Source organism: Harpia harpyja, chromosome 4 (assembly GCF_026419915.1).
Source record: "Harpia harpyja isolate bHarHar1 chromosome 4, bHarHar1 primary haplotype, whole genome shotgun sequence".
Lineage (NCBI taxonomy): Eukaryota > Metazoa > Chordata > Aves > Accipitriformes > Accipitridae > Harpia > Harpia harpyja.
In genome coordinates, this window is record NC_068943.1 from 29321214 (window position 1) to 29346706 (window position 25493).

General features: G+C 39.9%; 1 protein-coding gene across 2 annotated transcripts in view; it reads right to left on the reverse strand.

The window, feature by feature from the left end:
- The window catches only part of VWA8 (von Willebrand factor A domain containing 8), a 199716-nt gene that overhangs the window by 24804 nt on the left and 149419 nt on the right, over positions 1 to 25493 (reverse strand). For both annotated transcript variants that reach the window (XM_052786057.1, XM_052786058.1), the window contains exons 38-39: positions 7348 to 7456; positions 6463 to 6619 (exon numbers count right to left, since the gene is read on the reverse strand). In XM_052786057.1, the coding sequence (XP_052642017.1) occupies positions 6463 to 6619; positions 7348 to 7456 (266 nt within the window). The remainder of the gene's footprint in view (positions 1 to 6462; positions 6620 to 7347; positions 7457 to 25493) is intronic.

The window sequence follows — 25493 nt, forward strand, 5'->3', positions numbered from 1 at the left end:
TGATCCAGCCTGTCCAGATCTCTTTGTAGAGCCTCCCCACCCTCAAGCAGATCGACCCTGCCTCCCAACTTGGTGTCGTCTGCAAACTTGCTGAGGGTGCACTCAATCCCCTCATCCAAATCATCAATAAAGATATTAAACAGAACAGGGCCCAACATCGAGCCCTGGGGAACACCACTCGTGACCCGCCGCCAGCTGGATTTCACCCCATTCACCACGACCCTCTGGGCTCGGCCATCCAGCCAGTTTTTCACCCAGTGAATAGTGCACTTATCCAGGCCACAAGATGCCAGCTTCTCCAGGAGTATGCCATGAGAGACAGTATCAAAGGCCTTGCTGAAGTCTAGGAAAATAACATCGACAGCCTTTCCCTCATCCACTAGGCGGGTCACCCGGTCATAGAAGGAGATCAGGTTGGTCAAGCAGGACGTGCCTTTCATAAACCCATGCTGACTGGGCCTGATCCCCCTCTTATCCTGGAGCTGCCGTGTGAGTGCTCTCAAGACAAACCGTTCCATAATCTTTCCCGGTACCGAGGTCAGGCTGACAGGCCTGTAGTTCCCCGGATCCTCCCTCTGACCCTTTTTATAAATGGGAGTCACATTGGCAAGCCTCCAGTCCTCTGGGACCTCCCCTGTTGACCAGGAACGCTGATAGATGATGGAGAGTGGCTTGGCAAGGACCTCAGCCAGTTCCCTCAGTACTCTTGGATGGATCCCATCAGGTCCCATAGATTTGTGAGTGTCCAGATGGCGTAACAGGTCCCTAACTAATTCCTCCTGGATTAAGGGGGGTATGTTATGCTCTTCATCCTTACCTTCCAGCTCATGAGGTGGAGTACCCTGAGGATGACTGGACTCACTATTAAAGACTGAGGCAAAGAAGGCATTAAGTACCTCGGCCTTTTCCTCATCACTGGTTGCTACGTTCCCTTCTGTATCCATTAAAGGATAGATATTCTCCTTGGGATTCTTTTTACTGTTAACATATTTGTAAAAACATTTTTTGTTGTCCCTTACACTAGTGGCCAGATTTAGTTCCAGCTGAGCTTTCGCCTTTCTAATTTTCTCTCTGTATGATCTAACAAGATCCCTGTACTCCTCCCAAGTTGCCCGCCCTTTCCTCCAGAGATGATAAACTCTCCTTTTTTTCTTAAGTCCTAGCAAAAGCTCCCCATTCAGCCAGGCCGGTCGTTTTTCTCGGCGGTTTGACTTGGGGCACATGGGAATAGCCTGGTCCTGAGCCATTAAGATTTCCTTTTTAAAGAATGTCCATCCCTCCTGGACCCCTTTGCCCTTCAGGACCGTCTCCCAAGGGACTCTCTCAACCAGTGCCTTGAAGAGGCCAAAGTTAGCCCTCCGGAAGTCCATAGTGGTGGTTTTGCTGACCACCTTCTTTGCCTCACCAAGAATTGAAAATTCTACCATTTCATGGTCACTAAGCCCAAGACGGCCTCCAACCATCACACCTCCCACCAGTCCTTCCCTGTTCGTAAACAACAGGTCTAGCAAGGCTCCTCCCCTGGTTGGCTCACCCACCAGCTGTGTCAAGAAGTTATCTTCCACACACTCCAGGAACCTCCTAGATTGTTTACTCACTGCTGTGTTGTATTTCCAGCAGATGTCTGGAAAGTTAAAGTCCCCCACAAGGACAAGGGCACACGATTCTGAGACTACTGCCAGCCGCTTGTAGAATGATTCATCCGTCTCTTCAACCTGGTCAGGCGGTCTATAACAGACTCCCAGCACAATATCTGTCTTATTGGCTTTCCCTCTCATCCTCACCCATAAGCACTCCACCTTGTCATCAGAATCGTGTAGCTCTGAACAGTCAAAACATTCCCTAACATAGAGAGCCACCCCACCACCTCTTCTACCTTGCCTGTCCCTTCTGAAGAGCTTGTAGCCATCCATTGCAGCACTCCAGTCATGGGAGTCATCCCACCATGTTTCCGTGATGGCGACTAAGTCATATCTATCCTGCTGCACAATGGCTTCCAGCTCCTCCTGTTTATTGCCCATGCTGCGTGCGTTGGCGTAGATGCATTTGAGCTGGGTCATCGAATCCACCCCTAACATCGGCATGCTGCTCCCAGGCTCATCTCTGGTGCACCTAGTTTTATCCCTTGCCCCCTTCGAACCTAGTTTAAAGCCCTTTCTATGAGCCCTGCCATCTCATGAGCAAGGATTCTCTTACCCCTATGAGACAGCTGGACACCATCTGTCGCTAGCAAGCCCGGTGCTGTGTAAGTCTCCCCATGATCAAAAAACCCAAAATTCCACCGATGGCACCAGCCTCTGAGCCACGTATTGACCAGGTGTGTTTTCCTGTTCCTTTCAGTGTATTTCCCTGCCACTGAAGGGATTGAGGAAAACACTACCTGTGCTCCCGATCTTTCTACTAATCGTCCCAGTGCCCTGAAATCCCTTTTGATTGCCTTTGGATTCCTCTCTGCAATCTCATCACTGCCAACCTGCACAACTAGCAATGGGTAATAATCAGAGGTCCGAACCAGACCAGGGAGTTTCCTGGTAATGTCTTTTACCCGGGCCCCAGGGAGGCAGCAGACTTCCCTGTGGGATGGGTCAGGTCTGCATATCGGGCCCTCTGTCCCCCTTAAGAGGGAGTCGCCTACAACAATTACCCTCCTTTTGCTTTTTTCTGAGGATGTGAGAATGCGTGGGGATGCCCGACTGGGCTTAGGCACCTCCCTAGATAGGGCTTCATCTACACCCTGATCTTCACTGGCCTGGTCCTCAAGTTCCAGAGCCCCATACCTGTTGCGTAGGGGCAACCGGGAAGGTGAGGGAGACCGGGAGGGGATTTGCCTGCCTCCCCGAGCAGGGACCTGTATCCATTCCCCTCCATCTCTTAGGTCCCCTCCTGCCTGGTGGCAGGAGGGCAGGGGAACCTCCGCTTCTTGCGGAGCCTCCATCTGCTGCCCCTGCCTCAGGGATGGTAGGGTGCGGGCCCACCAATCTATCTCCCTCTCACACTCCCTGATACTCCTCAACCTTTCCACTTCCTCCTTCAGCTCTACCACCAGGCTGAGCAAATCACTCACCTGGTCACACCTCACACAAGAGGTGTCCCCGCTGACCTCCATCATTTCTGATAGACTCAGGCACTCCCTGCAGCCAGAGACCTGGACAGCTGCATGTTTACGTGGGACCTCTATCTGCGTTGCCATATTTTTCCTAACAATGGCTTTCCCCCGAGTGGCAACCATACCTGGGTCTCCCTCTGGGCCGACACCCACCACTTGAGCAGCCTGCTCGAGCTGGGAAGAGTTGGGGGCTGCGCCCTGCCGGCACGCCCTGCCTGCGCAAACTGCCGCGCCACGCCCTTTCTGACGCGCCACGCCCTGTTTGCCCGTCCTGGTCGCCGGCGCTCCTGGTCGCCGGCGCTCCTCAGGGCCGTTCAAATCTCCCGCGGTTGCCCCTGGCAACGCCCACGCCGCGTCAGCCTCTCCCGCGAGAGCCGCCGGCTCCGGCCGGGTCCCTCTGCCCTTCCCCGGCGCTCCCGGGCCTCGGGAACCTCCCTGTCCGCCTCAATCTAGCGCTTAGCCGCCGACTTACCGTCGCCTCTGCTGGCCTCAATCCATGCTTTAACACAAAGGTTAAGTAAAGACACACTATAAAATCTGTCCTTGAAGACCTACAGCTAGTAACTCTATCTCAAATACCTGTCTTTGTGCTTCATAAAATGATGAAACCTTGAAACAAAGACATTTTAAATGAACTTTAACAAAAATGTGCTCCCCCCCAAAAATGAGTCATGTCACTGAACACTATCCTGTCCAGAGGCCTAACAGAGAGCACAACATCTGCACCATAAAAACAGATATATGCTTTTTCTGTAAGTTAAGATGTGCCCACTTAAAGTTCAGTATCATTCTTCTGAACATCGTAGCTAAGCAGACACTCTTAAACTGGTGAAACTCACAATTGGAATGTCATTACAGAGGTCTAACGGTGAAGAATGAGCTAGGGGACATCTGGATATGCTGGGAGTCTTCACCGTTCGATATTTTCCATGACCCAGCATCATGTAGCGAGGCAGCAATTGTGTCTGCCCACCCTACCATCCAGCACGTGGCTGGGTTCAGTCCTGAGCTAAAACATACTGGCCTATCTGTGCACAGCTCATTTCAAACAAGCACTTCATAACAGCATAACCTCACTCATACTGTTTTGAAAAATATTGATTTAAAAAAATGAACTATAAATGGATAGTAAAGTATGTATAGGTTAGTTATATTTCTAATGACAGGTTTTTTAATACCATCACAAGTTACTTGCCTGGAACACACAGTATACATGAGAACTGCTGTATAGACTAGCCCTTTAATGATAACATTAAAATCAGACACCAAATCTTTGTTGTCATTAGTATGACTATGTCTTTTTCTACTTTGAATTTTGCATAGACATAGTCATTATAGCCAACTATTATTCATTAGAGGCAGGAAAAGGCAACTTTCAGTGCTGTACACTTTATTTCACGGATCCTGCCAATGGAGTTCAGTATCTTCACATCAATGAAGAAAACATTTTGTTTCAAACAAAAAACGCCTCATGTGCAGTTTTACTTTGTTAGACTCTACATCAATCCACAGTGAAAGCTAATTCAGAAAAACACCACGAAAAATACTGCATCTATCCAAGAGCAGTTGCTAACTTCATTCTAGTGAAACAGGGCAATTTAAAATGTTTTCCACTAGAAGTACTATCTAGCCAGGAAAGCAATCAATAGCTTTCATATTAAAATTCTCCCTTCCAGATAATCATGTATAAACAAAGCAGTGAAATCTGCAGTTCCCGTTATTTTTTTTCTTCAGCCTGAGGACTCCAACCTCTCTATTCTTAACTTTTATCTGTTAGTTCCCACAACTATCCAAGAGGTACAGAATAATAATCCAAGTGAAATGTGGCTTCAGAATTTACAGCTGGTACCTGCCAGCTCACTGGTTTTAGCAGGACACGAACTGTTATCTCATGTACGGATGCTCAGATTTTACAGGACACAGCTGCAGTTTCCACAACATGTAGCAGTATCCAGGAATTTCCCCTTGCATGAATTTTGTAAATCACCATACAGGCGGGTAGAAAGTCATCAAAGCATGCCATGTGTGTAGATGTGCATATGCACAAAGAGATGTGCAGTATCCAAGACCATACATATCGATTGTTTCTATTATGAAGCAACTGATAAGCAATTTTGAAGAATGGGGATGGAGAAAGGGTTAAAAGTAGTCCTCCCCACCTGTCCCCCCATAAAGCACCAGGAAAAAAGACAAAACAAGCTCTGCCTTCCCCCTGAAAACAAAACCTTAAGTGACCATTTTTAATTTAAATTTCTGTACATTGCTTGCGTAAATTAGATCACTATTAAAAGGCGTTTTTCTTTGCAGGCTCTTTTCCTGTGAAGCACTGATATAATCTATACATTTTCCTTGTCTTTATTAATCACCAATGCTCTAATGGCAATGTTAAATGCCCCAGGTAATTTAGTAATAAAACCATGATTAAAAGAGAAACTTGACCTGAACGCAACAGATAAATTGGTGGGTTTAAATAAAGTGATTCATGTACAGTGTGTGCTCTATCGTTAACAGCCTAATTATTTATATATCAGCCGAAGCAAATGGCAATCTCACCTGCTCCTCACAACACCCAGATTTGCCTCCCATTGGGTATCACTTCATTAATAGCAAGAAAATGTGAGCTGATTAAGCTGCTTCTAAATTTATTTGCTCCAATGTTTTAATCTGTCTAGTACGCTCTGCTTTTAGACAGATACTCACACTGCACTATGTCCTGGACTGAAACGTAGAACTCATTTGGAATGACTGTCAATGCATGTTGCTTTTTTTAATGCAAAGTACCAGAGGTTGACTTGAGAGATCAGTCAGTGGAAGAAATCTGAATATCTGTGCACAGTCTGGGAAACAGCTAGTTAGTAACCATGCATTACACTAATGCTGGGAAGATCTGTGGTTCGTGTAAAAGTGTCTGCTGAGGTTTAATAGTTCAAATTATCTCACCATTTGGCTACAGATCTTTCCAACAGAAGCAATTTGCTCGTAATGGTCCATTTTGAAAGACATTTGTTAGGTGAAGGTTTCCAAACAATGTACAATCTGGATTCATCATAATTCAAAGAAATTTTCATACGGTAGATCCCTTTTTAAAAAAGATAAATATTCACATCAGTCTCCTGATCCACCTAGCTATGTTTTACTCTACCAAATCACAGTCATTTTAACAGTGTGGCTTAATTCAAGAAAACATTCTAAACATCTTGTCCAGAACGGTTAAACACATGCTGGTAAGCTCTGTTAAATGATAACGAACAGGGTAAGGTAGTTGATAAATGCAGTTAAAAAAGAAAATTCTTTTTTAGCCATCTTTTTCAAATTCTTCTGGGAAATGGAAGGGAAAATAAAGACTTTCACATTACCTCTGTTTAAAGGCCTTTTCACCCATCTCTCGAGCAGCTCTCTTAACTTCCTCAGGAACAGCATCCTTTTCAGCTTGAGATATTTGGTAAACCCTGTGGCCAGCATCCAGTCGATACGGCCCACCTTTGCCACCTAACCCAGCAGTGTCTCTCCCACCTAACACAGTTGAGATAAAAAATAATTAAGAATATGCATTTGATAATAAATAAGAACACATTTCCTTTAAAGCTTCCATTGTCATATCTACAGATGTTCCAAATATATTGCCAATTGCCAATGGTTTTCAAAACCAAACAGCTATCATGGTAAAAAAGAACTCCAATGGAATACTTGTGTTTATAGTCCCTTGAGACCAGATTCATAATGGTTTCCACCTTGTACAAAGGGGATTATAGATCATATAAGTCTTGTATATCTCCTCAAAGCTCCTGGTCCTTAAAGCCATTCATTCAGACTCTGTCTTCTCCCTAGAATTTGTTGGTTTACACTGTTCCCAAACCACTTTACCTAGTGATCACTATCACGCCCTTTAAGAATTAGGAGACACTTTGCCTATTCTGCGTGCCTCTTCCCTACACTACCGAAATTGCTGCAGCTACAGAGACATCTAAGAGAATGGCAATGGTTTCTATGGCTGCAAGCTTCTGGTTCTCTATATATGGCCAATAAAAAGAAACAACAACAAAATGTAATTGAAGTAGAGATCTGCTATATACAGTTTAAGTTAGACACTGCAAATACTTCTTTTCACTGGCAATAAAGCAACCCTGTACTGGGTAAAATAGCTCTAAGCGGAGGGTGGCCTTGTATAAATCCATTTCTGACTGGCACAGCATCTCCCTTAGATATCCGTCAATGATGCATTAAAAAAAGGAATGAAAAACCTGTTCCACCAGCCCAAGTATTTCCACCAACGTGCGGCATGTTGTCTGGATCCACTTTTCCATGTTTGGGGGAACTGACATCCAAACCACTGTCCCTCTGAATGGTTATCTGTAAAATAAAAAATAGAGTCGTAAATCTCTCTTATAGCAAGGAAAGCTACTCTAACAACCTAATAATAACATACTAGGTCTGCTGAAGAGCTGTAGGGCCAGCATTAATTCAACAAATGCAACATCCCACCTGATGAGGACAACAGCATAAAGCAGAGTAAAACAGAGCTCCTGAGTGGCACGTTAGACCCGCACCAGAGCCAAGACTACTGCCACGTCCGAACCACTCAGTGCGTTCCAATCTTATCCACACTAGAAAACCGCTTAGTGATAATCGCCAACATAATTCAAAATCCCCCTGTCACCAGGATCATCTGCAGTTTGAACGCTTCTCGTAGTATTGGCAACACCTGGCTGTACGTCCATTCACAAATTTCACGCACACCCAACGACAGCTCTGCGTTCCTTTGGGCGGATTGATCTTCTTTTCACAAACAGGGACTGAAGAAACGACATGCTCTTCTTTGAGATTCGTCAAAGGTAAATGGCTAGTTCAAATGACACGCTCACGTAATCCTTCATTTCCCTGCCGTGACCACAAAAGTCTACACTGGTGGGTTTTCGACACCTGCCTGCTGACTGCACTTTCCCCAACGGTTCGTTGTGGCGCTGAACACCCAACAGCTGTCAGATGGTCGGGGCTGAGTCACTTCAGGCTGGGGCTGGATTTAAGTGGGTGACTGAAGGTAAAAAATACTCCTTCCCATTCCCAACTCTGAGTCATGTAGTGAATCAATGATTCATGTGTAAACTGCTCGGCAGTTACTGATCTTCTATAATTTAATGCCACCTTATTTTTTTTATGAAACTTAATGAGAGATGTAAAATTGATGTCTTTAACCTCTACAAATTAACTTTCTTCTCACCTACCATAATACATTTAATTCTCTGATGAATTTATATGCCCCAATAACCACAATTTATTGCTTCTCGGAAGTTCACTGGCATTATCAGGGTTTCCACTGGGACTGTAGAGCAGTTTAATCCTTGAATTCACTGTCTTGCAGACTCAACTTCCTGCCGACATGAATTCCATACATGTTTTTGAACTGAAAACATGTGCTCTAACAACAGTGTCTTGGCAGCTATTCAAAACATCTTTTTAATTCTCTTTATAGATTTTAAATTAATTCAAAGACGTACAATGCATCCTCTGTGAACCATGTCATTAGTGTAAAATCAAGATCTAATCTGATAAATTACATTAATTTAACATTTGTATAGGAAGAAAGACACTTAACCACAACAGCATGTTACCCTTAGGGTTATACGCTGTTTTGTTTTAAGATATTTCCTCCAAAACAAACAGTTCTTTTTTGCATAACTGGTAGATTTCAAAACTATCAACCAGAAACACAGGTCAACAAAAATCGCTGAACTTAGTTTAAAATAAAAACATAAAAGCAAAACAGTAGTGTCAGCCTCATGAATCAAACCAAAATATTACTTTGTAAAAAGAAACAATAAAATGATGGAAAATTTTTCACATGTTCATCCTTCTGGGTTCTTCATAGGAAAATACTCAAAATTCTGCAAAAGGAAGGTCTGTGAGGCAAACATAACCATAATCTGTGATGCAAATGCCATATTCTATTTTTGTCAAGTTTTTCCATTAAAAAAAATTCACTAAATACTTTGAAATACAAGCATTGTCTAATCTTTAAGTGAAAAGCTCTGTAAGCAAAAGAGCTTTGTTGCTCACATATATATTTCTCACATATAGTAAGTTGTTCACAAATAATATTTCTAGTACATATGCACTAGGCAAGTTTCTAATATAAATCTATTTTACAAGAGCATTTATCTGATTAAAGCAGGTATTCATAACTTTGAAACAGCATGTGGTTAACAGAAAATTTTTTATTTTATAATGATTTGTGACTTTTGGGGGTTTTTGTTCTTAAAAAGACAGCAGAACATCCAACATTTGATTTCTATTAAAACTTTGAAAAAAATTGCTGGAAAGAGAAAAAGAGACAAGCGGTACAATCTATCATAGCTTAAGAATGTGACCTCCTTACTAATTTTTTTATTTATAGTTAATAAATATAAAAATAAAATAAAGTTAATTAATAGTTAGTGGTTGAGTCACCATCCCTGGAGGTATTCAAAAAGCGAGTGGAGAGGGTACTCCAGGGCATGGTTTAGGGGGCATGGTTAATGGTTGGACTGGATGATCTTGAAGGTCTTTTCCAACCGAAATGATTCTATGATTCTATGATTCTATGAATAGGTAATTGGGTAAAATAATTGAAAATTTAAGGACGCTAGAATGGAACACCACCAGCAGATGTGTAAATGTCATGCCAGTGAATTGCAGCAGTTTCATTCAGTTACTTGTGTTTTTAAGTAACATCTATGCACACAAAAGGTAGTAGAATTTTGCTACCTCTGAATACTTTAACAACCAATTTTTATTAGCACTGGTTTGCTGGGGTAATTGTTTTTTAAATTTACCATACACTTCGAAACTGCGTTAAATTAGCACACTGTAGAACCCTTTGAAGAGAATCTTCTGGATGTACTTTCCTGGTTTTTCTTTGAGCTCTTAGATAATTCTATTAGTGACTTATCAGGCTGTTCTCCTTCCCATTCCTGTCTCCATGGAAGTGTTTCAAAGCAATTTTACAACTACCAACTTCTCTCTGCTCTAAAGGTGCCTCCATAAAGTAGAAGTTAGACTAGCAAATATCTACATTAGAATTGAAGATATATTTTAGAAAGAAGTAAACAGTAAATCACTGAGTCTGGACGTGAAATCAGAGGAACGATGAGGAAAAAAACTGAAGAGAAAAATTTTTGGACAATGACACATTCTTCAGCATGACAGATAAAAAGAGATGGAAGAGCCATAGATAAGTCATCCCTCTGAGGGCTGGAGGAATTCTTGACATTAGAAACTATCGGAAAGGTAGATTTAAGGGGGAGAATCCAAAACTGGATGTATAATGAACCCAACAAACTGAAAGACAGTCAGTGGGAAAAATCTAGTTTGTCTGGAGTGAGAAGGAAGACAAGAAAAACAAGTACTGAAAGTAGAGAAAAAGCTCAAACAAATCTAAGAAATCCACAGTAACTTTTCCAAGCCTGTCCGATTGGAATTTCTAATCCTATTGAGATGTCTTTTACTGTTGTGATGGATATTATCCAAATATACAAATAATTTCCTTGCTCAAAAGTTAATCTGTCCCCTCCTGAATACTTTCTATTTGGATCTACAGCAAGACTTCTATCGAACTGGTTTCTTTTGGTGAGAGTTTTGACTAAGCGTCTCTTTTGGAGAGAAATCTCTGCTCTTTCTAGCTATACATACACTGAAAGGCGCTATTCATTACTGTATTGTTGTGAAGATTTCATACTGCTTGGTGTGCATATCACAGCTTTGTAAAACAACAGACGAATTCAGTTTAGTAGCCTTGAGTTTCAGCTATGAGGTATGGGTCAGAGTGGAATAGCTAGAAAAACTGTGAAATTTTCCTTCTGAGACCTCCTTTTGATTTTCAAAATAACCACTATTTCCAAAACACTCACAGCACACATGTTTCAATTGTGCATTATCTAAACTTGTTTATACATATTGGTGATTTATGATCAGACCATGAAAGAATTTTTCCACTGCCTGTTTGGGCAGGTTCTTCTTCAAAGTCTTCGCCACACGAGAAGCACAACTGCCATCCTCTCCTGGGATACATGTGATTCTTATTTTATTCTCTATAGAGTCCAAATTCTCAGTAATCAATGATCTTAGTCCCTGGCTTAAAATCTTTTTGTTGTCTTCTTTTCTTTGAGTGTATTATATTCTCAGGCACTTACACCAATGGATAACGGGTACATTCAAAAGGACTTTGTGGATGGAGGCTCTGCAGGTCTTCCAAAGTCAATGAAGCAAACAAGCAAAAATTTTATGCGAGAAGAATATGAAGACTGCAGGTCAGAAAGGCGCTAAAGGAATGTGCTTTTCTGAAGGGGTAATGGTATGAAAGAAATGCTTGAGAAAAAAGGAAATGAAGAAACAACAGCAAAAGCCATGACATGTTAATGTTTTGACTTCATTTTCTGGTCCTGCCTCTTACACATCCATTTACTCCAGACAGCAAGGGCAGGCAGGCGGGAATAGAACTGAACACTCATTTTATATTCAATGAGAGATACACAGTATCTGAACAACTCACCCTATATCGGTTCCTTCTGAGATATATGAATGGATGCCAAAACGGTTTTACAGGGCTACGCTTCATTTTTTTTCTGACAACACTGGGATTCTAAGAGCGAACTGAATAAGGGAAACTGATACAAACACATTCAGTTCGGAAACCAAGTGATCTTATCATCCTTCATATAGTAATGTAAAGAAGATAAAAAGGCTCAGAGAAGCCAGTTACGTGATTTAATGCACTCAACAGCACAATGAAACCAGGTGTTTCACATCTGTGTCATATTTATGCCAAACAGCTATTAAATGCATACCAATCTGTACTAGGGGCCACTCTGAAGATGACTCAAAGGCTGGCAGTTTTGTCTAGACTTCAGCTGCTCAGGGAAACTAGGGAACTTTATATCGTGCATTAACCAAATCTTAACCATGTTTGGAAGTGGATCTAGAACCACATTCATGCCACTTAGGTGAATGTGGGATTGAATTTCTGGGCTCAAATCTCAGGCTGTATGAGTAACACTGACCAAAAGCTTTATCAAATTTAGCTTCAGCTGATTTCGTGCAAGTAAGCTAAACAATATTTTAGAACCCAGTAATCTTAATCATACATTGCAATGAAACTGAGAAGAAAAAATGTCTTTAAAAAGAAGCTTCACACCTCAAAGGCAGCTCCAAGTAGCCCATCTGTGCATTTCCATATCTTAACAAGTGCTGGCTACCCTCAATTTGCTTGTGCCAAGCAAATAAATGTAATGAAAGAAACAACAGCCACTCTTCGGCATGTCACATTTATATGTCTGATGGCAATAAATTCACTAAATTGGCTGACTTTTTGTGAGATGCTTTTAAAGAACTATTCAAAGTACATCTAGACTGAATATATATTAATTTCTCTGTTATTAACAGGCTTATAATAGTATCCAATTTAATCAGCAAAAGACACTTAGCAAAGTCAACTCAAATGAACAGTTCAGTATATCTATCATTCAATCATTCACGTTTCAGAGTATCCACAACCTTCAACACTGCCATCTTTTCAACCATGCATTTTAAGCCCGTACATCAGCTCCTTGTTGTTCAAGTCTCTTACAATAAAGACTGAAATTCCAGGAGTTGATCTTCACTGCAGAGACAGGGAAAGAGAGAGGGAATCTCATCTCTTCCTGTATTTTCCCACTTGAAATTCTCTTTATTCCTGGGAGTTTCATGCAGGAGATACAACCAATGACTCTCACTGTCTTAGGTGCCCATACCTCCATTACAGTCTTGTAAAAAGCTGACTCTCTAAAACAAGAGGCAGAACGTACTTAGACTTAACCGCTGGCAGAAAAAAGACTCATGGTTACAAGTTAGGAAATATCTTTTAGACTTTGTAAGCAGAAGTCAGATAAGTTTGAAAATATTTCTAGCTTTGAACAGAAAAGCAGTAAATAAGCGATGGCTTTCAGTAAGATGTGAAGGACTTTTTTCCTTGATTGATTTAGATTGATTTTTCGGTCGTAGATATTCGTGTCACTCTACCCTGTACACGACAGGTTTCTGTTCAACACAGCAAGCTGGCTAGAGAGTAGATGGTCTTTTAATTCAGCAGCTCACTTTTGTATTCTGATTTGGTTAACTTCATTAAAATTCCTGAAAGGCGCAAGATGTGTCACTGCCTCCCATTCAGGAGTGTTTGCCAGAAAAGCTCCTTTGCGGTGCTCACAGCAACAAAAGCTAGTTTCTGCTTGAGGACTGGCAAGGAAACTCTGGTTTCTGATGGGGGCGAGCTGCCCCACGCACAGGGGAACAGACCTTTCCCTTCATAGTTTTAATACATTTGGCCCTGCCAGGACTAACTCATATCGAGTCCTTTTATGCAAAACACAATGCTTATTTTAATACTCCGGATACAACTTGAAAAGGGGGAAAAAACTAGAAAAAACCCCTCTATCCAAGCTAAGATCCTACAGGTGTAAAGGGATGCAATTTGTACTTTAAAAAATGGACTATATTTCCATTGCCCAAACCTCCCCAAATCCAATTTTCCTTATCCTTTCAGGTATGTTCAAACAGAGCTGGCCATTCCTCATAGGATTTTACACCTTCATAACAGAAATAGATGGAATTCCTCCTTGCTGTGTGCGGCGACAAACAAGTAACCAACCTTTCTACTAAGCCTTTTAAGCATTCTTTGGAGCATTCCACATACAACACATTTACTAAAACTGAAACCGGCATGATTTCGCATATGACAACTTAATAAACACACACAAATGGGCAAAACATCATTTTACAAACTACAAGCAAACAGGGTCACAGCTGCAGTACTTACAGCTGTACAGAATATTTATGTAGGAAGACTTTTTAAAAAGAAAAAAGCTAAAGTGCCCAAACAATAACTCTTTTCACAAGCACTTATTCTAGTATTTGTAATAGTATTGCATTACTGGGTGTTTCTTACTGTTGATCAGAAAGATTTGAGGTGGAATACAGTTCACGTCATTTAGGTGCTTAGTTTAATGTAAATTAAGGAGGTGTGCAGTAGATTAATTAGTTGCATAATTAGACAGTCCTGGAAAGTAGGCAGATGTAGGCAGGATCTAGGCTGGGAAGATCCCATTCTTCATTTACTCTTTTTAGCATAAAGGGAAGAACCCTGCTCAGATGCAAACTGGAAGATATCTGCTCTTATCCTAACATACTTGGGACACGGAGGGAAAGAATTAATCTGCTATTTTGCCTTTTCATTAATATACAATATATTAAACAGGGCAGTTTATAGCCAATGAAGAATATGTGTTACTTTCCATACAGTGCAATAAAATATTGTTGAAAAATATGAATTACGTGAATATAAAACCACTACAAATACTATAAAGTTAAAATATTGGTGTTTTCTTAAATAGCTTGCTTTCTTCATTAGCACTGTGGACAAAGATTAGGCAGGTATCAGAAGATGATTGCAGGAAAAGAATTGAAGACATCTTAGACTTTTGTGCTACAGGTGATTTGGGAGATGTTAATTTCCTCATCAAAATCAGTGAAAAATCTTTTATCACAACCACACATTATTATGAAAAAAGACTGACTTTAGCGGTAACAAATCATGAATTTGTGGAAAATCACTATTTTCCAGGTGAAAAAGACATTAAATAATCCATCCTGCAGTGGCAACAAAGGATTAGGAAATGTATTCCATGGAATGCAGAATATATTTCAGCGGATGTGTAAAAGACTGATCTTTTCCTGAAACAAAATCTTTCTTTTCTTTTATCCGCGCCCCCCGCAACAACCTTAAAACCTCAGTATTAGCCTGGGCTGCATTTAACAGGTCACAAGAACATCCTTTCCTCCAACACATTCTTTATCAGCAGCATGAATATATGCATTATTTTCTCGAAGAGTGTATAAAAGTTCCACATCAGGTAAATCAAAGGCTAATCTGACTGTTCCATGGTGGTTTTATATTCTATTGTAAAACTGATTCTGCCATAGACAGAAAGAAAACATTTTATAAACTAGTGAGAGAAAGGCAAAAATAGGCAAAAAAAATCTCATGGCTTCTATTACTTTTACTGGTACCACATCATGTACAGCTTTTTTCTATGTGCTAAAATTTAATAGCACAATTTCTATTCACATCAACAGCACAAAATTGAGCCCACAAGTAATTTTTCCACAGAAAGGAATATTCAGTATTAGACAATAATAATGTATGAAATACATTCTGTTTCTTCAGTTGTATCCTGAAATGAAAAACATTAGTTGCACTGCAGTATAAAACATTTAATAGGTTTTCTTCATTCATTTGGCTTCTTTCTGGTTTCCTATCCTGTCTGTAAAACTTCGCAAGAATTCAAAATGAACTAATGAAGCTTCATGCATTATCTGACTCCTGTGAACATTTCTCTGTAAAAGTAGCTTTTAAAATTCATACAGGCATTAAACTTCTGTCTCACATAGCAAAACTATTCAAAGCATCATAGCTTTAATGGAATTTTAGATTTGTAAAATAAAAGTGAATCTAGGTGGGGAAAAAGGTGGATATTTGGAGTGAAACACATAAAAAGGGGTATCTGGCTTGCAAATGAAGTTTTTATACACCAGCTAAAAACCCCGAACCACTATATAAAATGCAGTTGTTGCTGCTGTGGGTCTTCTTTTGAACTAAATGCTGTCACTCTAAGAACAAACTCAGAAACTCAGTAGGTGCATTAGAGTCTTTTGTCCATGAATATGCACTCTGTGCCTTAAAAGCTGGATAAACTAAATGAAGTAATGAGAGAATATCATACGTTTGCTTCCATCTAACAGATCCTCCGCCATGCTAACACCTGTGTAAATGCCATTTTCCTCTGTCATCATTAAAAATTGCCTAGTCAATTCTTTTCAACTAAAAGATGTGAGGTCATCATCTTTTTAGCATGCTAATCCACTACAAAATATTACCAGAGCAGACAGAAAATGTCTCACTTGGTTATTTATCATGACTACTACACACCTTCTAACATCGATGAACTCAGAAAACACTGAATTCGGTTTCTTCTGGAGTACCCTGAATAATCAACAGCTAGAAAGACGGGATAAGTGAACACATCATAACAGTTTGGAATAGTCTGGAGAGGAAACCACAGGGACATTTCATGGTCAAAAGAAAGTTGAAAAAAAATTACATGTGGAAGCAGAAAAGCCTTATTTTCTATAGACCTAGGACCTTGTCAAATCTGTCCTTAAGAAGCAGAGACCTAAGTTATTAAAAAGCAACTATGTTGTTTTGTTTTCTAAAGGAAAGCCTCCTATATTTAGCACTAGTGAAACAGATCAGATGATTTAAATTTTGTCCTTTCACTAATCAGGGAACAACTTTCAAAAGGGCGGAATTATTAGTATGTATTTGTCTCGCTGGGACAGCAGGATTTCACTGGTGTTAGGAGCTCCAGCCCTTACGTCAGCAATGTGCACTGCTGCAGACTTTTTGAGATCTGAAAGACGGCGTGTTGAGGTTATTATATTTTCTCCCATAAGAACTGTTGGGCTTTCACAGGAAGGTCAGAGGAAGAAAGAGGAACCTTGTGCTGGATCAGCCTGCTCTAAGAGAAAGTTAAGGTTATTTCCACTCCTGCTCTTTGTCTGTCTGCTCTAATTAGGCTGGAAGATCTTTAGGAAAGGGAATATATTTTAGACGTGTTTGTATAGTGCTTCCAACAAGGGTCTTATTTCAGCTGAGGACATTTATATGAGAAAAAGTATCCGACAGAGAACCGACGATCTTTATCTGACTTGCTTTACCCAGTGGAGACTTTTAGAGAGATGAACTTCTCGAGCTCTGTGGGTTTATAGCTTTCTAGTCTTATGCTCACCCATTCTGAGATGCCTTGCTTCAAGGGGCTGCATACGTCTGCTACTCCTCACTTTGCTAAAATGAATCATGCAGCCCAGGAAAAGGTCACAGACCTAAACTGTGTATTTGGGGCTCACGGATCTCAGAACTGCAAACGCTATCAAACTATACATTGTAATCCCCTTATTGACTGATAACTCCGTAACCTGCAGTATTTCAAGTTTCTCGGGATCCTGCGCAGGACTGCAGAATGCCATCATATGGCTATTCCAAATTTGCAAAAATCTCCGCTGCATATATTTTTCGTAATTTACGGGGTTTGCACCGACAGCATTTAAGAGATGAGCAAAATCACTGTTATTAGCTCACCGATGCCCTCATGTGGTCAGAAAAACTACTTGGTCTAAAGTAGAAAATACAGAACCGGGGGCAGTGGTGGGAAGGACTAACTTTTATCTGAATAAAGAATTGCAGCTTTGCCCAGTTCGGTCTTAATATCAGGAAAAGGCTGGATTTTTGTTAAAATGTTATAAAGTAAAATGTCACTTTTAAAAAAGGAAAAAAAATTTAAAATCATCAGTATATAGATTAAGGTAGATCCTGAGCAGTAAATATAAACAAACTGGGATCACTGAAACTCCGGAATGAATTATTCTTCAGATCAACATCCAACCTAAAAAATAAATTTCATCAAATGAACTTCCATTACCCTAAACTTTCAAGTACAAACTGCAGCTTCAGAAAATCAAAAGAAAAAAAGAATGCATTCAATAAAATGAAAATACGGATTCACTTAAGGGGTGAATAATTCATGTAGAGTTCTGCGTGATTAGTTGAGCGGAATACAGATAGAATAAATGAGACTATTCAAGGAAGGGAGTAAGATGATCGTCACCCAAAGATGGCAGGGAATGAAACAACTCCAGATTTTCCGGTCTCAGCCCCAAATACAGAAAGAGGCATAAAGGAAACCCCCCTCCATTTCTAAGAATCCATTTCCTTAAATCCGTAACTAATGCCTTGCGCACTGAGGATGGGATTCGGATCCGGACCGCGGACAGTCAGGCAGGTGTCTGAGGTGCCAACTGCGGGCAGTGGTGCCTCTTCAGAGCCCTCCAGTGTCTCCTTCAAGGTGAGATCTTTGGGCTTTCTTGGTCACAGTGGGAGCTACCAGGCTTAGCTCAGAAGTAAGACACTGAAATACACCTACAGGTCTGGAGCTGGACCCTTCTCCTTCTCCTTGCTGTTACTCTTCAGTATTTCCAAGCACAGCCGCAGCAACCTGCCTCAGCTGCTTGTGTGCAAGTACACGCAAATGTTTAAAGCAATGAAACTGAACTGCTTTTGCCTGTAAAAATTAAGCCTTATTTATTAAGTACAATATACCTGCTGCTTTTTTTGATTTAATACCGTCTCAAAAAGAAGCAGGGTAAAGGGTATAGTTGACCACGCCAATCCTTCTCTGGGAGGTAAATGTTTATCTCCTGATACTCCACCAAGGCTCATGGAAGGCTGCGTGGTGTTTAGTGAGCACAGGTTTCGGTGAAAAATTTTAAGAAAGAAAAGGTGACCCTGTGTAAACAAGCTAAGATTCTAATAAGACAGTTTGATCAATGAAATCCCATGATTTAATTGAACTTGAAGTATGCTTTCATAGAGTTTAGCCTTTAATAAAGCACAGCATGACTGCTGTAAAAGAAAACAAAGGAATTCTTTTCATACAAATGAGAGCAATCTTTTTGTTATTAATGTTTTTTTTCCACAACAACTGTACAGGTGATTCCCCAAAACCTCTAAGGAAAGCACCTACATCATATTATGAAAACTCAATGACAGCTACACAACATTTCTTTTGTTCTGTAAAAGCACTATGAGGGAATGAAAGAAACAAACCTGAGAGTCCTTCCAAAAAATCAACTATAATTACTTCAGGACTAAAAGCACTACTAGCTATCAGCCGCCTTCCCTCTTGCCTTTGTTCTGGCCATACAATGGAGAAGTCAAATTGCAAAGATTGTTGATAACCATGACACTTCCCCCCCCCCCCTTTTTTTTTTTAAATTCCTCTGTAGATTTTACTGGACAATATTTTGTGTACTGTATCATCCTGCATTCCTGATGATCTCCCTATATTCCATGACTGCTGTGAACCTCTCGCTGTTGCAATTGGAGGCCAGTCCAACTGTGTCCACCCCGCTCCATTCAAAGAGATCAAAATGCATCTGGGAAAAAGGAGGCTTGTGAATACATCCACAGAAAGCTTCTCATTTTCTGAGTCTGGGTAGGTGCCTCAGCTATATTCTAGCTCTGTATCAGGCACACACCAGCTAAAATAACACCTCGGGTGTAAAAGACAGATAAGAGGCAGGACTCGTGCCAACAGGTCTGTTAACTGGCTGACTACAGGTGAGAACCTGACAAAAGGAATGAGAAGTGTTGTTGCATTCCTCATGGCTAAGTATATGTGTAACACAGGGATCCTGAGATCTTTTTCCTAAATTGCTTTAAAATCTCTTCCTCTAAATCCACTTCCAAATTCCTGTTCATTATGAAATACATTCCCTGAGGGACTGGGTACCTGCAAAGTTACGACGATCTCCTGAGGTAATTCTAATTTGAGAGAGTCAAAGTCCAGGTATGACATCTGGGCACAAAACAGAACTTTTGAGTGTGTGTGTGTATCAATGTGTGTATGCATGTGTGCACATACGTAAATATATATGTGTGTGAATATATATACACACACACAACTACATAGGTACCCCCCCCCCCCCCCAATTTAACATGATTGTGGTTCTTTTAACGTCAACAATAAATCTGATATTATTGGCATTATGATTACTTTAAAAATGTACTCAACTTTTACTTCGGTTCAACACAGGCTTTACCTCAAGTCTAGGTAGGATAGGAACACATTTTAAATATATTTCTAATGATGGGCCTGTCATCCCATAATAGCCACTTAGCATTTGCCTTTGCTGTCATCAGATCTAAAGGTTAACTGATGGATTGCAGAAACAAGTCTGAATGTTGGGAACTACTACTGAGTGCTGCTGAACTCATCGAAATGCTGTTTTTAGCAAAAAGCCCTTGCATCATGGATGATTTGAGCAGTTAAGACACAGGAAAAAAACACCCTTAATTTTTGTAGCTAGTGGTGATGAACACATATACATTGCTCTTTTACATTACTGACATGAACCATATGTTCATGTCTTGTAGCTGTTCACAGGACATAGAATAACTTATGTGTTCTGTTATGATTTTTGAGCACTGCTATAAGACTGTGAAGACAGCCATTTAGATCTGAGAAAAATATCTATTTATTGCATTTCTTGAGTTTTGCTGAATACGTCTATACTCGTCTCAGCTAAGCATGCTTCAACCTCGAGCTATCTAGAGTTGACATTTGTTTTCTTAGGTGGCTGCACTGCATTTATATGCAATTTTTTTCCCAATTTAAGGTATGTTCATACTGATCGCAGCATTCAAGGACATTCAAGCTACTCAGCTTGGCAACACAGGTACAAAGTATGTTTATATATCCTTATGGGTGTATACTGCATTTATCCCACCTCTGACACTGCAGTGTAGACATACAGCGTGAACTTGAACAAGTGACCTGCCTTCCTTATGTCTCAGTTCACTCCTCTGGACAGCAATGCTTACTGGCTCCAGATGTTGCAATAATTACATATTTAAATGTTTAGGGGTTCTACAGGGAAACAGTTATGGATGGATGAAGTAATCTTTTTTTTCACTTCTCCATTTAGCTAGTTACAATGACTCATGCTTTGTGGAAACACTGTATCAGTAAAATGTTAACTAGACAGAGCAGAAACCAAAAGAACATGCCTCTAGCACTACTGGGAAAAGGAAAGGCAATTTAAGATAAAAGCTTTCATTTTTGACAGAAAACTATTCTCTCAGTCAGTTCCCCAGGGCAGAAGATCTTGAATGAAATCTCCCAAAACCTCAATCTAAAGCCTTCCCTATTCTTCCATACATTTCATTCATGTCTCTTTTTAGTGCCAAGGCCCAAAACATATCCAAAATATATCCAAGTCATGCTGAGGTGTCCACCTCTAGGACCTCTTCCAACAGAATGAATCTGGGCCAGTGCTGCCTGAATTTCTACACACGACTGCAGAACTGTCCCTAGTGCATTTGTTGTTCAAACCACTGGTGAGAAGCAACCAAAGATTTTTTTTTCTCATTCATATGCTTTTCTAGATTCACTCCACCATCTCAGTTTTGTGATGCTGTGAACTCTAACACGACTTAACTGTTCAGTTGGCTTTTTGCTAGAAAATAGGCAGATCAGGTCAAGTCTCAAAAGTAAAGTCGGGGAAAAAAAAAAAAAAGGGAGAGAACATTTCCAGGTTGCTTCTTGTCTCCGGAAGGGCCTGATGTCATATTAAGGAATTGTCCAAATAAAGATCTGCCCCCCAACAGGTGGACTATTACTGATAGACACTACGTGAGTGGTCTTCGGTGACATGGGCTGTCGAAATGTTTTGAGCTGTTGACCCAGTGGGTAGAAACCTGCCCTAAGCAAGAGTCAGCGTGTCTTACACGCTTCCTTTGGACTCACCCACCTACAAAGAAGTACATGACTTTTTAAGCTGAGCGTTGCCCATCAGTCTTGAGACTAAAGAACTGGGACGATGGAGGTGTTTTATGGTTCAGGTTCTACACAGCACATACACTTGCTTATGGGTAGAGTACGGGTGTAATTTTACTACCTGAAGCACAAGAAACTTCTAGTAGCTGAACTATCAACACCAAGTATTTTATCTATTTTTAAACAGCTGGTATTAGCAAGGCTGGTGCCCACACAATTTGCATTTGCTGTATCTTTCCTCTGTTCAGTCCTCCATTATATGATCTTGACATTATATTGGCTGAATCTGGGTCATTTAAGAAACCTACCTGAGCTCTTACAGCAGATATAAACTGAGCCAAATATTTCAGATTTTTAAGTTTCTGATGAAAACTCACACTATACAGAACACCTACGTAGCGTGGGCCTCTGTCGTAGGCCACAGAGATGTAAGCAATAACCACCCTTGAAGAAGCAGTGTACTGTAGAACAGGCAGGCCTTGAGCTTTAAGATCTGGGATCTACCAGGAGATTGTAACCCTCTTTTAGGATTATAGCAGAAAGATGGGAAACTGGAAAGAAGTATCTTTTTTTTTCTTGTTAACTATTCACTTAGATGAAAATATGATTTCATTTCCAACTAGGTACCTGAATGTTTATGAGGAAGACTTACTATACTGAAAATGAGAGAGATAAGACTCCGTAGGAACTCAAAAGAGTTGTGACTACTTAACTCATTAGGCCTTTATATACAGCCACAAACACACAGCACTGTGATTTCAAAAACTCACCTCATGCATGTAAGAGACGATGCACTTACTGCAGGTTCCACACATACATGAAACACCACAGATACCAAAAAACTCTGCCAAAATAAACCCCTAAGAAATCTCAGATTATAACAATGTATTTTTTTTTTTGATCAATCAGATCAATTCTTTGGACAATCTTGGTACTGAAATAACAGGAGACTATTCTCAGCTTGGGATGTCATTTTGCACGGGGATATTGTCTAGATCGAGACTACACAAGGATTGCTAAAAACGTTGTGATTCAATTTTGAGGTTCAGATATATATTATCATTAATTACAAGCCAACGCTTTTGTAATCTTTGACCAAGTACATTTTTATGCACTCAACAGGTTTGGGCATGCCCTGAGACTTTTGAAAACAATGACAATCTGAGTATAATCTTTACATAGCATAAAACATTTTGGGCAACAGTCTACAGCAAGAGAACATTAAGTGGAATGAATACAGAAATAAATGGTTTTGTTGATAATCACAGATAAATGAAAAAAGATTTCGTCGTGGAGATTTCAGGTGCCTAAAGGGCATGATGCTTTATCATCTATTGAAATACCTCTAAATGATGCACCTTTTAATTATTTTTATGTAAGCATTGTCCTTTATCTAAATGAGACATAACAGTAAACAATGCTTACTGAAAAACATCAGCCCAACTCTGTCAGAATGTAATCAGTGTTTTTTTCTATTTAATTTCTATCAATAACACTTTGATGCAAAAAGTAACAGAAACTTATCAACGTCTGCCTACTGCCATGACAATTTTAGGGCAAGATTTTAAAAATAAATTGTCTTTCAAATTCTTTTCAGATATTTGATAATGAAGCTACCTTGTTCTCAGAAACACCAAAAAGTGAAAAAGCTCAACAATTTTTGGATTTCAAGTAAAGGTCATAGCTTTAGAAAATATTTTATTTAGATTTTGTATTTTAGGCACTCCAATTTAATAATTTGAGAATACTGTAGACATATTTTGAGTTTAAAACTTCAATAAATGAAGAAAATTTCTGACCTGCCTATATAAATACAAACTTATGTAAAAATAAAACATATTTCCAGAAACTATTTTTGTAGCCTCAAGACTTCAGCAGTTTGAACTCTGCTGAGTAAATCAATAATACAAAACAAGTGTTGACTATTTTGAAGACTGCCACGACATTATATCAAGGGAGCCTAATTACTGATTATAAGTGGAACAGCTGTTTGTTTTCCTCTGTTTCATTGCTTATGTACATCCAGCCTGTTTCTGAGATCTAATCAGTTTGTAAAAGTCAAAATGCAGCCCAAGAAGATAGTACCAATAGTTCCAACTGAAGCCTAAAGATTTGTTTCCAGTTCTTTGAATCTATATTTATATCGAAAGCCCTCTGATTCTTTTTTCTCTCAAGAGTCAGGAAGCATCAGAGAGATTCTGTGTGTTTTTGCAGAACAGTGGTTTTCAACCACCTAGACAGGTCTCGTGTTGGTCCAAGAACATCACCATGAAGGGCTAATAAGCTTTGCTAAGCCTGTAGTAGCTTTGTGGGATGCATCAATGTCAGCTTTTAGGGAAGGCGAAATTGGGGGTGGGTGGGGAATGAATTCTAGTGATATGTGGAACAATGACAATTTTCTTAAGTGAGATTCTGCTACAAGATGATGGGGAATGATGGGTTTAGTCAAGGAATTAGAGATGCCTCATGTGGCTGCAAAATATCTCCAATTCTGTAAAAGCAGGTATCAGGAAATATTTAGCTGCAGCTTTCTTAGCACAGTAATTGTCTCTAGAACAGGCAACACCGGAGTTCTTGCTATGCTTACTTTACACAGCGAATCTACATTAATATGTTTTCAAGCTAACAGGATCCTTTCATTTCAAGAAATGAATGCCTTAATAAAGTACAGCTTTTACATTTAGGTCCATTGAAAAATTGAGTTAAGTAGGAAAGGTGAAGGCCTTCATCTCCAAATAGCAAAGTATAGAGTTTACACAGCAACTACATACCTATTATCTTATTGGAGATATACATAAAGTAAAAGATTTAATTTATTGCTTATTGCTTTGTAATGACTTTGTAAACAAGGTTTCCTAGGTCTCATTATCTTTCCATTTAAAGCAAAATGTTTAAAGTAGAGAAACAGAAGTTAGTGATAATCACGCAAGTCTGAAGATCACACAGGAGGCTTTGTTTCAGCCCTTTAACTCAAATCAAACAGTAAGCCATTTTGTGTTCTAACAAACGACTGACTTGAGCTATATACCCTGTGTTGACAGAGGAAAGAAGAAACATGCTCTAAGAAGACTTTACCCTGGAACATGCCTACTAATTAGAGACGCAGGCTGTCAGGAGAGAGAAATTCTACAACAGATCTTGAAAACTGCTTTGTGACTGTGGGAAAACTTCTTAGCCTTTTTTAAAAATGGTTACTTGACATCACTAGTTAAATGACTTAACATTTTCTGATGATGTGTACTTTCCAAGCAGTATTCTCTAATATTTATCATTGACAGTACAGTAATACTGTTGAATAAAATTACAAGTTATAAAAAAAAAAAAAAGGAAAAACAACTATTAAACCAAGTAAAATTCTAACTGTTCCTCCTGACTCTTTTCATTTCTACGAGTCAACTTGATCAGTAGACGAAATTGGACTGGTGTAAACCGACTATATCTGACCATAAGATGGTGCTAGTGCTACTGCATTGGTAATAAAAATGGCACTGGTAAAGCAACAAGTATCCACACAAACATGCTACTGGGTAAGTTTCCTTTTCTCATGACTTTTATGAAAGGCATGTGCTGAGGTCCAGTAACAAGAACACGTCAGTTCTTGCACAAGTTTCTGTAACTGCAGAACATCTTGTAGAAAGGGAGCTCAGAGTGGGAAAAGGAAGTGAAAGAAGAGCTATGGTTTTGGCCTAATAAATCCCATACACACTTGAGATACCTGGACACCTTGTAAACAAAAATATAGAGAGATTTAATCTAGAAGAGACTCATCCTGTTTTCCCATTCTAATGCACTGTGAAAGTCGTTACAGAAATTCATGAAACAGAAATAATTGCAATAGTAGGTAGAGACCAGATCTTCCTAGACAAAAGTGGAGAAGTCCTCCTAAAGCACACTCTAGTTTTTCAGTGATACCTTCTCCAATCACTAACAGA